We start from the raw sequence: 16,492 nt of genomic DNA, 5'->3' as shown, positions 1-16,492 counted from the left end.
AAAGTGAATTAGATCAACTCATCTTTTTAAATTTTTGTTTGTTGGCTGAGAATCTAATGACCATCACCATTCCTTGATCAATTTTTTTCTTAACTGAGGTAAAAGTTCCTTCAGCTATCACATTAATGATATCTGCAATAGGCTGGTTATCAATAGCTCATCTTTCATCCTCTTTCTGCTCATTTCTTGGATTACCACCACCTTATTTCATTCTTTTTTGTTCTCTTAATCTCTTTCTGTCCTTTTCACTTGATTTTTTTTCTAAAATTTCCTCTAACCTGACCTTATCTTGTTTGATCAACAAACCTATCTAGATGACTTTTTTTTTATTAGATTCTCAATTTCATTCTTTAAGTCGATGCAATCTTTGGTGTTATGAATGAAATCTTTATGAAAAGCATATCATTTTATAAGGTTTTTTCTAGCATTTTATCTTAGTGGTTTCAACCATCTAAGCTCAAAGCTCTTTTCGATATGCATCAAAATCATTTTTTAAAAGGTATTCAGTGTAGTGTATCTTTTTTATCTGCTCGAGCTTTTGACCCTAAGGTACGCCAATCTTTTCCCTCTCAAAGGATTGTAGATTCTTTGCCCTCTTAAGGGATTGTAAACCTCTTTTCCTTTTTTTTTAGTCAATGAGGAAGGATGAGCTTCTTTCACTTCGATTACTTTTTATTATAGCTTCAACATTGATATATTTTTTAGCAATAAGCAAAACGTCGGCCAATGTTTTTGGTGGCTCTGAAAAAGGGTGAGCGTGAAATGGTACTTTCTATCACTGAATCCATTGGTCAGAATGACAACTGCAGTAGCCTATTCTAGGTCTTTCATTTGTAGGTCTTTTGTATTAAAATGCATAACGTAGTTTTTCAAAGACTTGTTTCACCCATAGTTATAGATACCCAATCTGTCCGGGGTCTACTTTTTGGTTTTGTTATTAATTAAAAAATAATAAAAAAGGAAAAGTGGTTGAATTTGTGAAAATTTGGGTTGAAAAGCTTGAGACAGACTGGGAGAGGTTGAACAGGGTTAAAGACCAAAAGAAATTGGGATTTTTATTTAGATTTGGATTTTGTGGCCTTAAAGTTCTATAAATATAGACCTTAGCTAAGCTTGGATGGACACACACGAAATACATAAGAAAACATAAGCAAAAAAAGGTGTTTAGAAGGTGCAAAAATGGTTTTAAGATTTTTAAAAAAATTTTCATAATTTTTGGAGATTTTTTTCTAGAGAATTTCTAGAAAATTTCCAGATTTCGATAAGTTTTTTGGCCAAACTTGAATTTTTCAACAAATTTTTTCATATTCTGACGTGTTTTTCCAGTTTTCAGTGAAATATCAACTAGATTTTTGGTTTTTTAAAGAGAAAGTGAGAGAAAAAAAAGGGAAAAGAGAAAGAAAAGGAAAGGAGATATCTGAAAAAAATGAAAATTTTTGCCTTTTATACCCACTGAAAACGAAGTCTTTGGAGCTTAATAAACCTCAGGATCCACGCATTTTCTAGCGGGCGACCTGACCCGAGCGCTCGACCTACTTCCAACTCGTGTTCCTACTTTTGGCTCCAACTGAGTCAAGCTGCAAACCTAACCGCCAAGCCGAGCCTCCAAGCCGCCTTCTCAACCTGAAGTCAAGCCGTGCCAACCCTTCAAACAAGCCGTTTCAATTTTTTTTTTTATTTTTTATTTTAATTTTTTTATGTGTTTGTTTATTTTTAAGAGTATTTTTGCATGAATAAATTTTAAAAAAATAGAAAAATAATAAAATAATAAATTTTGGGAATAAATGTTAATTATCCAATAATAGAATTTATAAAAATTTCAAATGATAAATTTTTACAAAATTTTTAGGTGAGAAATTTTGTCTAAATTTGACCCAAATTGTAGAATAATTTAGATAAAGTTTCAATAACAATAATTAATATTTATTTTCAATCCAAAAAAATAAAATAAAAAATAAAAATTTGGGTTGAAAATATTTGATAATTATTCAATGATGAGATTCTTAGAAATTTCAAATTGTAAATTTTTAAGAAATCTCTAGGTGATAAATTTTCTTTAAATTTGACCCAAATAGTGGAAGAATTTAAATGAAATTTCAATAAAAAATAATTTCATATTATTTCCTTTCAAAAATAAATAAGAAATAAAAAGAATTTCTAAATGGGCCCAAATTGTGAAAATTTTAAAATTTTCAAAAAAAAATATATTTCTAAATTAACCTAAATAGTGAAAATTTTAAAAATAAAAAAAAATAGAAATAAAAAGAATTTTTAAATGGGCCCAAATGGTAAAAATTTTAAAAATAAATAAAAAGAAAATATTTCTAAATTGATCCAAATGGTGAAAAATTTAGAAATAAATAACAAAAATTTCTAAATAAGCCCAAATAGTGAAAAATTTAGAAATTCAAAAAAATATATTTCTAATTTGACCCAAATTGTGGAATAATTATATATATTTTCGACAAAAAAATAATATATTAACATTTTTTTCGATGACGAAGTCTTTTTAAGGTAACAAATAAAATCCTTGAATACTCTTGAGGTGAAAAAATATTTTTAAAAATTCTACTAGATTGATGGAAGAATCTTATAAATTATTTTCAATATTTCACATTAAAATTTTGAATTCATTAGACTCAAGACCCTATGATAAATTTAAAATAATATGGTACCATCCTTCGAATGGGCATGTGGGGGTACTATAACCTTCTCTACATGTAACTGAACTCTCAAACTCTGTTCTGATTTATAAACCTAAACTTATTCTTTTAGGGATCTTTAGTCAAGCTTAGAAGCTCTTTAAGATGATAGATTTTTTAGGTGGCCAATCACACCTAGTTAAAAAAGATTTGTGACGACTCCATTCATTTGTTAAGTCTAGCTATAGATTTATGAATTTATATGTTATGACACTAGTGGATAGACATCAGACTTAATACAGCTTTCTTTGTTTATTGGCTACCGATAAATCTAGACAAGAATGAGTAACTGAGCTGGTTGAATGTAGTTATAGACCTCAATTCTAAACTACAATACTATGACTAAGCTACTCCTTTGAGTGTGGTGGTTAATCCTTTACACATTAAAGCTTCATCAGTCTCCTGCATCATCATATTAGTACAATAAAACTCTGAATGATCAAAATGGTCAAATATACCATCATGTCTCTAAGGTCGACATTTTGAATATTTGGAGACATGGTTTGATCTATCTCCTCAGTGAAGGGCGAGGTTTCCAAAAATTTTAACTCATCATCAAATATGAAAACCTTTTTTTTTCAATTCCTTTTCCATGACCTGCATTCAAGCTTCTAAATCTTTGTTTGGTTAAAGCTCTAAAAGGATCTATGTTGAGGTATGGGTTTGGTAATCGGTAGCTAAAGTAATGTGTTCCTCATCCCTTAAAGCCAAAGAAGTTTTAGTATTATTATAGCTAGGTAGCTTTTTTACATGTAGATTTTTTGAAATGATTAGATCAAGCACTTTGGATATCCGTGGTGGGGTGAGGTTTTGAATCATCTTTTTAAAGGATTATAATTATTGATTCAAAGTTAGAAATTGTTCCATTATCGAGCTTATAGTAGTAGGTTGGTATGTGGGTTGGCTAGTCTGGGTTTCTGTCCTAGCTATTGTTGCTGGCTCTTCTTCAACGACTCTTTTTCTTGGTAGATATTGCTTTAGCTCAACCAAATAAAAAATGCCCATACTTGAAGCATCAAATGTTTGCATTGAGCTATCTCCTAAGGGTAAAACCTTGAAATTAGAAAGGAGAGGAAAATAATAGTTAAGGACAAAAGCTTGCGGTAGTCTTAACGTTTGTGCTTCGATGCTCAAGTTAAAGATCGATTAAAGAAGTATAGGAAGGAAAATGTAAAAAAATATAAGAAAACAAGATGGACTAAATTGTACATAGAATGTGCTATTTATACTTGTAAGATAGGGGTTTTAGGCAAGTTAGGCTACCTGAGGCCAGTCTTAGGGTCAGGGATGACCTAGTAGGCTAAGCTTTGTTGGATGTTGACTACCCAGCCACAAAATGACAAGTCAAGATCTAGGGGGCCTAGTGAGTAGACTAGTGAGATGACCGAACTGATATGGCCTCATGAATTTAAGTTAACCTGACACATCAATTTAGTCCAAAAGTTGAAATTGCTCTTAGTTGTCTACTAGCTATCTCTAATGAGAGAAAATGACTATATTATCTTTTTAACCCAAAAATACCCCTAACATTTATATTCAGCTTTAATTATAAATTGATGGATTATGGATTGTCTTCCAATTTGCAAACCATCTTTCATGTATCTTTTAGTGAAAAAGTCTTAGTTAAATGATCACCATCTCAAACCAAAGTATTTAAAATTTTTATTCCTAAAATAGAGTGATTTTAATAAATATGAAAGGTATGTCATGTGTGAAGCCATTTGATTTTTTTATTTGCATTTTTTTAAAATATATATATTTTTAGTTACCTTTTCTTTTTTTAATTTGATAATTTTTTAAGAAATAGATATTAACAAAGGCATTTACATCACATTTGAATTTTTTTTATCTTTTTTTTTGTTTTTTAAAAAATCATTTTATAAATTTTTCAAAAAACTTATCATTATTAATGCTGCTTACCAATTCATTTTTTTCACTTTTTTTTGTTTTTCATTTTTTTAAAATTGTTTTCTTCTTTTTTTCCCGTTTACATTTAATAAATATTTTTATATCTTTTATTTTTATTAATAGGGTCAAATTTATATTATTGATTAAAATATTTTTACCTTTTTTTATTTTCTGTAATTAAATAATTTTGTAAAAAAGATTTTGATGGAAGTGTCAAAATGACATCTAAATTTGATTTTTTTCCTTTTTTTCAGGCCTTTTTTAGTTTTAGGATTCAAGAAAATGATATTAAAAAAATGATATTTTTAATCAATAATATCAAATTGGTCCAATAAAAAAATAAAAAATATAACAAAGAATTTATTAAATATAAAAAGGGAAAAAGCAAAAAGTAAATATATATTTTGTAAAGAAAACTCATCATTGTTAATGTCAAGTGGCAATTCAATTTTCTTTCTTTTTATTTTTTTCTTTTTTATCTTTTCCTTTTATTTTTTTATTTAATTTTTTATTTTTTGAATTAGATAAATTTTTGTAAAAAAGCCAACAAATGTATGCACATGACACCCTATTTTGTATTTTTGTTTTTATTTTTTTAATTAGATAATTTACAACAAAAGAAATCAATAAAAAAAAATTTAAGAAAAATGTTAATAGAGGTATAGATAACAAAACAAATTGTATCCAATTAGTTTTGATTCATATGAATCCAATAGGTGCATTTTTTTATTTGGGATTGAATGGAGGTTTTTTTTCGAAAATCAAAGTTGAGCCGGAAGTAAATTAATGGTGTTTTATCTTGCCTTAATTATATATTAAATTATATTTTTAATTATTTATTTAATTTGATATTTATATATGTATTATATTAATAGATTTATTATTTGATATCTTAATTAAATATAATCAATCCATGATATAAATTTTTGTTTGACACTCATTTAATGTCACATCATGCTACCTTATGTTTTTTTTCATGTGTCACTCCAATTTACTTTTTTACTTTCGCCTTTTTTTATTTTTTTAATTAGATAAATTTTGTAACGAATGGAACTAATGGGTAGGAATAAACAAATAATTCATATTCGATAAGTCCTAACCTAATGAGTTTTCTTTTTCTTTTAAAGGCATTTGGTTCGGGGGAAAGTAACTTACCCTCTTGGAATCTTACGTTTTGTAATTTGATTTATTGATTTGGTTCACGGGAATGTGATTGCTAAAATTTTTTAAGATATCCAACAGTCTCAAGAAGTGAGAAAATGATAAGAATAAAAAAACTCTTTTCTCCTTAAGCTTTTCTAAGATTTTGGAAAGAAAGTAAAAAATTTTTCCCATTTGTTCCCACGTAATTACATTTTCAAACTATATAAACAACATTATTTATCTTAGAGATGTAATAATTTTTTATAAAATATTATGAAAATAATTTTTTCTTAACTTTAAACAAATATAACTTTTTTAACACAGTGCTATTGAAATCCTTATAAAAGTTATAATTAAAAACAAAATCTTTATTGGAAAGATGAAAAAAATTATTTTTCAAAATTCAACAAATATGATGTTTCTAAGATAGAAAACATATTCTTTATTAGAAAAATGATGTTTTTAAAATAAAATTACAATTTTTGTTAAAAAATGAAAATATATTTTTTAAAATTTAATAAAGACAACATTTCTAAGATAAAAAAAAAATACAGTATTTGTTAAAAAAACGATGTTTCTAAGATAAAAACGCAGTCTTTATTAAAAAGACGATATTTCTAAAATAAAAAAATGTAATTTTTGTTAAAAACATGAAAAATATATTTTCAAAATTCAAAAGTAAAATATCTTTACTTACTATTATTACATATAAAATCTAAAGTACATTTACTTAGTATTTTTTCTATATAAGGTCAATCAACGTTAGGATAGTAATTAGAATTCTAAGATTTTATATGTTGAAAACATAAAAAATTATTCTTCAAAATTATTTAGTTTCAACAAAAACAATATGTTATTTACATATCACATTTTATTCATATGTCAGTATTATGAATGCCATGTGTTATCAAGGATAACATAGTAAAAAATTTTATTAGGTAATCTTACATTCTGTGAACCAAATACAAAAATCTTACATTCCCTAAATCAACAAAATCTTAGAATCACACATTTCTCTTCAAAATCACTTTCCTCTTGAATCATTTTTCCTCTCAAAATCTAAGAATTCGCAAACCAAATGCCTTTTTATATATTTTTGTTTTTTTTTTGTTTTTTTTATCAAGTAATTTTGTGAAAATACCAATGGAAGTGTCCATGTGGCACCCATTTGGCTTTTTCCTTTTCCATTTTTGTATTTTTTTTAATTAGATAAATTTTTGCAATGAAATATACCAATTGATAAAAATGCGAAAACACGTATCCAATAGGTTTCGATCCATCTTAATTCAATAAGAAATGATTTTTTAAATCGAAATTAAGTTAAAATGAGTTGAGTTTTTTTAGGAGAAACGAGATCAAGTGGAAGCGTGTTTAAGATGCTTTGTCTCATATTATTTCAATATATATATATATATATATATATATTAGTATGTATATTTTATTTATTTAATTTTATAAATAAATGTATTATATTAATAAAGTTATTTTTTACCTTAATTTAAGAAATTAATATTTTAAACTCAATAAGGGTGTAAAAGTGGCACCCCTTATGAGCTTTTTTTCATTTCTTTTGTTTTTCTTTTTTTCATTTTTTTTATTTTTTGGTTTTTATTTTTTATTAGATAAATTTTATGAAAACAGAGGGCCAATTAAGGTATCTATATGTCATTCCTATTTTTTTTTACCTTTCATCTTTTTTAATTAAATAGATTTTGCTAAAAAAATGTATAAAGATGGCAAAACAAAAAAAAATTAACCTACGACAACGCACTAACATCTTTTTAGTATATAAAATTTCTACACATAGTGCCATAAGGAGGGTAAGGTATGGTCCATTCTTAAACAAGTAAATTATGTTTTAAGGTCCATTTGGATGGCAATGAAATTGGCACATGTGAGATTAAAAATAGTGGTGACAGTAAGATTAATTTTTGTAGTAGTGAAATTAAGTGTTATAACAATAAGATTAAAATCAATGGTAGGATATGCATTTGAATGCAAACACAGCAGTGACGATGAGGTAAATGTAGTGAGAAGAATAAATAACCATTAAGAACATTAGATTTAAATTTGTATATAATGGAATTTATAACATATATTTGATTTTTTAAATTAATAAATTATTAAAATTATTTTATATCAAATAATATTTTTTATAAATAAAAAATTATTAGAATTATTTATTCAATCATTTATTAATTTTTTATGTATTCAATTATTTCATATATAATTTATTAGATTATATTATTTATTATTTATTCATGTATTAATTTAATTTTTAGTTATTTATATTAATTATTTATTAGATAATTATATAAATTTATTTATTACATTAAATTAATATAATTATTTGAAAAACTTAAATAAAAAAAAGAAAATGTTCAAGTGACAGGGATATTTTTATTTCTACACTATGTGCTCAAGAGTAAAAAAGAAAAAAAAAATTTAAAATCTAGGTATTTTTTAAAATAAATACTCCAGTGAACTTATCAAATCTCACTGGATCGTAAAAGTCCAGTCCCAAATCATGGGTATAGTATAACTAGTAGGCATCAATCACATTGTTCCATGATGACCTAAATAGCAGGTGTCATACGTTTAGACTAAAAAAGTGGTCTAATCATAGATTCAATAAGATCCAAATGGATCCTAAGTCATATCCTTATATCTTTTCAAATCAAATGAAAAGGAGATGATCAGTAAATTTTAATTTAAAGTTTCATCCGTCAAATACATGATGATTAAAGACAAAAATATTGATATTTAGAGGTATCAAATGGGCTATGATAAGCTGTGCACCTATGTCTTAATGGGTTGTTCCAGCCTAGTACTATTATTTAATGTGTCATGCTAATATGGCCCATAAAAACTAAGAGTATGGCCTAATACAACACATGAGTTATAGCCCTTATAGGTCATGCCATGCCTAGCACAACAATATTCATTATGTCGTATCGAGCCAAGTACGATCCATTAATAGTTTCATAGATTTTTATCATTTTTGAGGATTTTTTTATTTTTAACTATCTTTTAAAACTAATATATGAAATTAATAAGGCACATAATTCATATGGTTCCATAAAATATCTATGTTTATCATTAAATATTAAAAGAATTCACCAAAATAATATGAGAAAAATTGCTAAATACTATTATTGCATCTCTAAATTTTTAAAAAATAGTGTTGGTGCCGAGCTATCCAATAAGGGCAAGAACTTGAAATCGCAAGCTCGAAGATCGATTAGAAGTAAAGGTCAAAAGATTTTTCAGCGTTTGTACTTTGACACTTAAGTTAATACTTGAAAAAAGAGAGAAAAAGAAAATTCTTAAGAAAAAAAAAAGGAAAATTGAATGAATTTACCTGGTGTGAAGGGACTATTTATACCTATAGGGTGGGAATGTCGAGTCTGGGTAACTCAAGCTTTGAATAGCAGGTTTAGGGCTAACATTGCTAGTCTAATGTGATCTAATAGACAATAGTCCCATTAAAAGGTGACAAGTCAGCATTCTCATGTGCCTTCAGGTAGAAAGTCGACGTAGTAAATCTGACATGAGTCCTGAGACTTCAAGTCAACTAGACACGTCTGCTAATATCGAAATAACAAAGTTGCCCTTGTGTTGTTGATGAGTTACCTTTAGGAGAAAAAATTCATAATATTCATATAACCATAAAATACCCCTAACACATAAATATCACATTATTATTTGATTTCTCATTTTTAATGTATGATAATTCATTTGTATAATGTATTTTGTTTTATTCTTGATTTTTTTGTAATCAATCTTTAAGTAATAAACATTTCATAGTTTATTTTTTAAAATGATATATCAAAATAAAAAAAATATATAATTTTATTTACTAATAGTTTAAATATTTTATAAGTAAATTAATCAATATAATTTAATTTTTATACACTACTAACATAAAATATGAAAAGAGAAAAAAAATGTTTATCATTTTCTAATAGTAACATAAAATATAACTAAGGACCAACAGACTAAACTTATTTATAACATTTATAGGTTGGCATAATATGACACATTAGTGTTTGTGTGTCATGCCATGCCAACCCATGTACCATATGGTGACATTGGCTTTTGATGGGTTGTATCGTGCGAATCCAATGAATTCAAAATCTCTAATCTAGAACAATACAAATATATAAATCATGCTTAACAAAATTTATGATTATAACAATAAATTATACCAAGCACAACTCATTATACCAAATAATACTATGTCATGGTCTACCCGTCCATTTCGAAATTTTCACTTTAAATAATTGACTCATGAGGAGAGCAAGAAATACTTCATTGATTCCAAGCCTTCGCTAAAACTTATTGTATGTTTTAATTTTGAAATGACTCTAAAATAAAATAATCTCTCTCACCCTTTATTTAAAAAAAAAATGAATAAAACCACGAGGGTTCTCAAATTTACATATTTTAAATTGGACTTTTTGGTTAAAAAGATATATATATATATATATATATATATATGTTGGAGTTTTTATTTTTTATTTTTTTTTCTCAAAATGTGGGGAGTTATTGTATACGACCCATATAATTATTGGTAAATTTTTATTATTAACCTAATAGAAATGCAGTAATGCTAATATATCTAATATTTGAAGGAGGGCATGGGTCCATTTAATTGACTGTTTCAATAGATTTGGAAAGAGAAAGTGCCTTTCCAATGCCCCAAACCGAATGTGCGGTGGGTTAAATTATTGCCTGTCAAACATAATTCGGAATTTAGATGGAAAAAAAGAATTTTTTTTATTTATTTATTGTGCAAGAGGACCACATGGCAATATCAGTGACAGTGGGTATACCTGTGCTGTTATTTTAATGCCACAAAATGAGCATGTTCAAACATCATAGCATTTCATCATCTCAATTCACCAAAAACAGAGCGTTTCATGGTCTCACAGCTGATGGCTCCTCCTGTTGATATTGCATTTGTTGAATTGAAACTTTAATCCTTTCTCAAGTAGATGTTGCCTATAAATTAAAAAGCTAAAAACAAACTCATTTAATATCCCCAAATCAAAACAGGCAGCTGTACAATGGAATAATAAGATTTAAATCTGAAACATTTAAGTATAGCTTTATCTTCCATTACTAATATCCACAAATATTACTTCAATTGATAAATCGATAAAAGAGAGGGACATACTTTTTTTTTTAATCAATTAGGATTTCATCTTTGTATGAGCATTTCGAAAATAAAATTCTAAACATATTAAAAATACAATTTTAAGAACACAAAAATTATTAAACCCCATTGAAGTCTGGCTAAAATACTTTCAATTTAATTTATGGGAGATTCACTTATTCAGTACTCTAATACAGATTAGTTTCAAGTCTTCCTTATTTGGTCCAAGTCCTGTATGGTAGGGGAATGCCTAACTCTTTTTGCTAATGCTTTTCTGTCAACATGGCTTTTTTTTTCCTAGTGGGAGCAAAAGGGAAGAACATTTGACTTTGTAGTGACAAGTGATGCTATAAATCACTTCCATAATCTACAGTTTTCTTTGTTTAGAGCAGTGAAAAAAAAATGATCGCTTCAGTTTTATGCTTGGGATTCTTACTTCATCACCTCATATTTGTCATTTTCAGACTAAATTTGTTGATTCTGTTAGCCTTTTCCATTCATATGATAGTAACATGTTCGAACAAAACAAAACTTTTTATGATCATTCAACCAAGAAATGTAAAAGAGAGAAAGTTTCGGGAACAAGACTTGACTCCATAAGAAAACTATAAAGAAACAATGGTAAAGTGCTGTAGTCATATATGAAATCGGACCTCAAATACACAAGTCAAATGCAGCAAAATCCCAAACTTTGAGATCCAAGTATTGACACGGGGATGAATAAAGATCCAAAATTTTTATTAGCCATATGAAATGTGAATAGACTTTAAAAAGAAAATAGCACCGCCATTTTGTAACAATGAAACAAGCAACAGCGAAAGTTCATGTAAGAAAAAAAATATACAAGAAGCCAATCCACGCATGTTTTCCAAAGCATATATTAGGACACGTTAAGGAGCTTTCACCAACGGTGACTACTCGAAGCAGACACCCCATATCTGATATAGGGACATCGTTTAATATTAATCCCCATATATCCAATATTTTCCCATTTTCTAACAAAATTCCATCCTGGTTTCAACTTTTTGTTTGCTTCTATCTGTACAATTCAATAAACATATCCAATTTTTTTTGAAAGCCAAAAAGGAAAAAGAAAAAGGATGGGTGTTGATGAGGAGAAATCAGAGGGTGAAGGAAAAGTTTGGAGTCTTTGTAGAATGCCATTTTGGCAGACGAGTAGCAGCAATGGCAATGGCTCTTCTTCATCTTCGTCTTCATCATCCATGGGCAACAACAATGTTTATCAGCAAAGCCAGAGTGGTCAGCTTGGTGAAAGATCAACTGTGACTTCTTCAAAAGCAGTTTCTTCCATTGCAAAATCTTTACTTCCTACTCGTAGAAGACTCAAGCTTGATCCTTCCAACAAGTTATATTTTCCTTGTAAGAATCTGTCGTTATTTTCTTCCTTTAATTGGGTTCCTTTTCTTTTTTCTTTTTGGTTGGAGGGTTATGGTTCTGCATTGTTTCTTTATGTGATCTTTTTCATATGGGAGTTTTAGCCCTTTCGTTTGGTTTTAATAGCACGATTTTGTCAGTTTGTGGAGTTGAAGCCTTGCTTATTGCAAATCTGGAACTGCAAATTGTTCCACACTAGTTCACTTGATTAGGACCGTTTTAAATTATTTTAGTTGCTGATTGCTTAATCTGCAGCTTCTACTTGCAGTTTCTGGAACCGATTCCTTTCGACATTGCTTTCTTTAGTTTATCTGATATATTTATTTGAGTTTGAGAAGGATTTCAAATGCTAATTGCTAATTCAGGAAGGATCTTATTCAATTGCTAAAACTGAGATTCTTTCTTACATTGAATTCAATTTTGAAAGCAGTATCTTTTGGCTAGTCATTTGCTAATTGCTAGTAAGTTTATTTCCTCACGGTTGGTAGAAAGGTCACTTTTTCGTTTCCAATAGCTGGTTGATTTGAGTTCCAATTGACAAAGAGTAGTATATATACACTGATTTGATCAAATTGATCCATTTGGTGGTGATAGTAGCTACTGTATCGGTAGCAGATTGTGATAACACCATTGTTTCCTCTTTTGATTGTCTCAATTAAGTCTTCAGCTATCACATCATTATCATGTTAATTTGGCGTTGAATTTGTGCATTGTGTAGATGAACCAGGTAAACAGGTAAGGAGTGCCATTGGGATTAAAAACACTAGCAAGTCTCATGTAGCTTTCAAGGTATGAAAGATGTCCTAACCAGTTTTCCTTTATTACCTGTGTTTGATGTTGATGTCTGAGGTGTGGCACACATGGTCATGATGTCAACTGTGTTTGATGTTGATGTATGAATTGTGTTACACATGGCCTTCTGACCCTTAGTGGAAGACATGCTACAAGTTACTTATGGATCTAAGTATCGGTTAACTTTTTATGACAAAATGAATTAAATATTGAATGGAGCTTGTGATAAAAAACATAACCACATAGTGAGGACGCATATTATATGAAATCAAATTTTAAGTGAAAAAGTTTCTCGGCATAATGTTCCCATTTTTTTTCATTTCTTAAAATGCAACAAAAATATGTTGCTAGTGGTACTACATTCACTGGGATCGTCTAACTGGTGACCTTGTGGTTCCTACAGTTCCAAACAACTGCACCAAAGAGTTGTTACATGCGACCTCCAGGAGGTATACTAGGTGCTGGTGAAAGTCTTATTGCAACTGGTAATGCACCAATGTATTTATCCCCTTATTTTCTGTGCCTCACCAGTCATCCTTATTTCTTCTTATCTTGTTTTAGTTCGTTGTTTACACATTTGAGATTGGCAGAGTGCTATATTGATTAAGGTTTTAATGAGTTCCTTTCCTGACAAACAGTATTCAAGTTTGTGGAACCTCCGGAGAACAATGAGAAACTAATAGAACAAAAGAGCAGGGTTAAGTTCAAGATCATGAGCTTAAAAGTGAAAGGAGAAGCAGATTATGTCCCAGAATTGGTATATTCTACAGGCTTGTTATCTGACCTCAACTCTTGATTTTAACGCATTGCTGTCAGCATGATTTGGCAAACAAACTTTATGAAATAATGGTATTTTTATCATCACAAGTGTCATCTTAGTGCATAAGTTGAATGAATCATTCCAAAAGAAAATTTCCATTTCGTCTAAGGAGTTTGTTGGTCAAATTGTTCCAGTATTTGCATTTCCGTAGAAAGAAAAGAGTAATTTCATCTCAAGGCAGTTTCATTTGTTCTTCATGGACTGTGTATGGAATGTTTAAGAGCTTAAGATGGGGCTTGGTGCATCATTTGACAGATTGATCAAAACTTACCATTCATGTTCTCAAATGAAGTGAGCCTTGAACTGTGGAACATGTTAAGCATTTGTCTAAGAATAAATAAGCTCCAGGGCTCAAGTGTATCTTTTATAACATGTGTTGCTTTACTCATATCCATTTTGTTTCTTGAACTTTACTGACTTTAGTCTTGAACCAGAAAGTATATGAATGTTGTAACCAGAATGATGGCTACAAAACTATAGTGCTATTACTTCCTAAGGCTTTGACAATAACTGCAGGAAATAGTTTGTTACTCCCTAAATTTTCACGCAGAGTTGTCAAGAGATCTAAAGTGGGAAATTAACCTCATCCTACAAGCTTTCTAAAGATGTTGCTATTTGTTCATTGATCTGCTGCAATTCCTTGTATAGGACTGTTCGGATTTAGGGTGCATGATTAGCTTCTTAACACTGAATTACATTATATTTCTAGCTCGTAATATAGGGCATCTATTACAGCCATCGCTTAGGTTAGTTCCAATTTGTTTCTCCAACTTTCTTTAATGGTCAGAATTACACACTCTTTACTGTCAACAATTGTTTATTTCTATAGGCTGACAGTAGACAACAACAATGACAACAAAAAACTAAGCCTTATATCTCATAACTCTAGGGTCGGCTGTATGAAAGACCAAAAAAAGAATCATATTAGGTCGTAGTTTTGAATCTTTTTGTGTCAATTCTATAAAAAACAATATTTTCATCTATTTTCTTAACCCTCGTATCATCTCTCATTACTTGCATCCACATCTTTCATTTTCTACCATTAGAAGCTTTGGTATCTCTCAAATCCAGAAGCTTATTTCTTCTAACTAGTGCACAGATAGGCCTACATTTCACACGTCCAAACTATCTCAAATGGCCCTCTCTCATCTTCTCCTAACTGGTGCTAATATAGGCTGACAGTAGACCTTCTGCAAAATTTGCAACATATAAATTCATGTGATCTGAGCTTAAATTTCTTCTTGAAGAAATCTAGATACTAATTGTATGATTGCTGTGGAATATTAACCCAAGAATTGCCAACTTTGGGCTCGAAATGTCCAATTGCTAAACCATTTGATGAAATAAAAGCATCATAAAGCATAAACCAAGTTGTCTCATCTATTACTTTATGTTAGTTGCATTCAGATTGATGTCTGGTATAGTAATTGTGAACAACTATTAAATGTTTAATCATGAAGAGCTTGGTTATATGAGTTCTGCATTGACTATAATTTATTTCAAATAGTTTTGGCATGCTACAAAAACACTGAAAATATGTCCTATGAAAATTTGCACAGTTTGATGAGCAAAAGGATGAAGTTGCAGTCGAACAGATTCTACGTGTCGTTTTTCTTGACCCAGAACACCCTTGTCCAGTAAGCAATCAACACATAATATTGGATAACTCAATTTCTGTTTGTTTTCTTGTCTGCTTTTTCCATTTTTGAAAAATGTATGATAATAGCTGAAAGACTATCGTGTTTTTCTCTTTCAAGGCACTGGAGAAACTTAAACGTCAACTGGCTGAGGCTGAGGCTGCACTTGAAGCAAGCAAAAAGCCTCCAGAAGACACAGGACCACGTATAGTTGGTGAAGGACTAGTCATAGATGAATGGGTGAGGCACTCAACTTGATGAATTAATTCCCCATCTCCCTTTACATCCAGTTTGACTGAAGTTAATATTTCCTTCTACATTTGCCAACATTCAATCCCGTTCTGATTTTGCTTTGTAGAAAGAACGAAGGGAAAGATACCTAGCTCGGCAGCAGGTTGAAGGTGTTGATTCTGCATAGAAATGCAATCGTTATAATGCTTTGGGCCTTCTATTAGTAACAAAGTTGTTGACTTTGGCAGAACAGAGTGATATTATCTTTATGTTGTTCATTATGGTTCTCTAGTTTTGTGATTACACAAAAGAAACTTAAGTGTTTAAGATTTTAAGAGTTAGTTGTATGATTCAAAAAGGTTTGCTTTCTGTCTGTGTCACAGCAGGAGCTTTAGAAGGTGTTCCCAACATTATGGAAATAGAAAAACATATAGAATGAGAGCCTACTCGTTTAAGACTGTCTCTTAACAATGAAAGAGAAAGAGAGTGAACAAATGCTGAATCCTATTACTACATTACAAACATGTTAAGCCAACTGCTCAAATGAACACTTCCAAAAAGTATATACACAACAGTAATAAAACAATGCCGATAACTGTGCCAATTAGCTTAAGAATATATTAGGTCCAACCCAAATTATTTACCCCATAACCTATAATATACAATTTGCACTATGCATTTTCAAATTATATATCATATTAATCCA

The 16,492-nt window shown here is 29.3% G+C and overlaps 1 protein-coding gene across 1 annotated transcript; it reads left to right on the top strand.

The window, feature by feature from the left end:
• Window positions 1-11,823: 11,823 nt before the first annotated feature.
• On the top strand, window positions 11,824-16,241 carry LOC111282064 (vesicle-associated protein 4-2-like). Its single transcript, XM_022869985.2, has 7 exons — window positions 11,824-12,291; window positions 13,025-13,095; window positions 13,502-13,583; window positions 13,737-13,855; window positions 15,478-15,555; window positions 15,676-15,795; window positions 15,914-16,241. Exons 1-7 carry the CDS (start codon window positions 12,012-12,014, stop codon window positions 15,971-15,973), a joined length of 810 nt encoding a protein of 269 aa, XP_022725720.1. The 5' UTR covers window positions 11,824-12,011; the 3' UTR covers window positions 15,974-16,241.
• The last annotated feature ends 251 nt before the right edge of the window (window positions 16,242-16,492 follow it).

Source organism: Durio zibethinus, chromosome 5 (genome assembly GCF_047325235.1).
Source record: "Durio zibethinus cultivar Kanyao isolate XHJ-2024 chromosome 5, ASM4732523v1, whole genome shotgun sequence".
NCBI classification, from domain to species: Eukaryota; Viridiplantae; Streptophyta; class Magnoliopsida; order Malvales; family Malvaceae; genus Durio; species Durio zibethinus.
This window is presented reverse-complemented; position numbering and strand designations above follow the sequence as displayed.

Excerpts from the sequence above, each read along its gene's own strand:
- LOC111282064 (XM_022869985.2), top strand. The coding sequence starts at position 12,012 with ATGGGTGTTGATGAGGAGAAATCAGAGGGTGAAGGAAAAGTTTGGAGT. Across the intron at positions 12,292-13,024 it reads CAACAAGTTATATTTTCCTT|ATGAACCAGGTAAACAGGTA; the intron begins GTAAGAATCTGT and ends TGCATTGTGTAG. Across the intron at positions 15,556-15,675 it reads ACCCAGAACACCCTTGTCCA|GCACTGGAGAAACTTAAACG; the intron begins GTAAGCAATCAA and ends TTCTCTTTCAAG.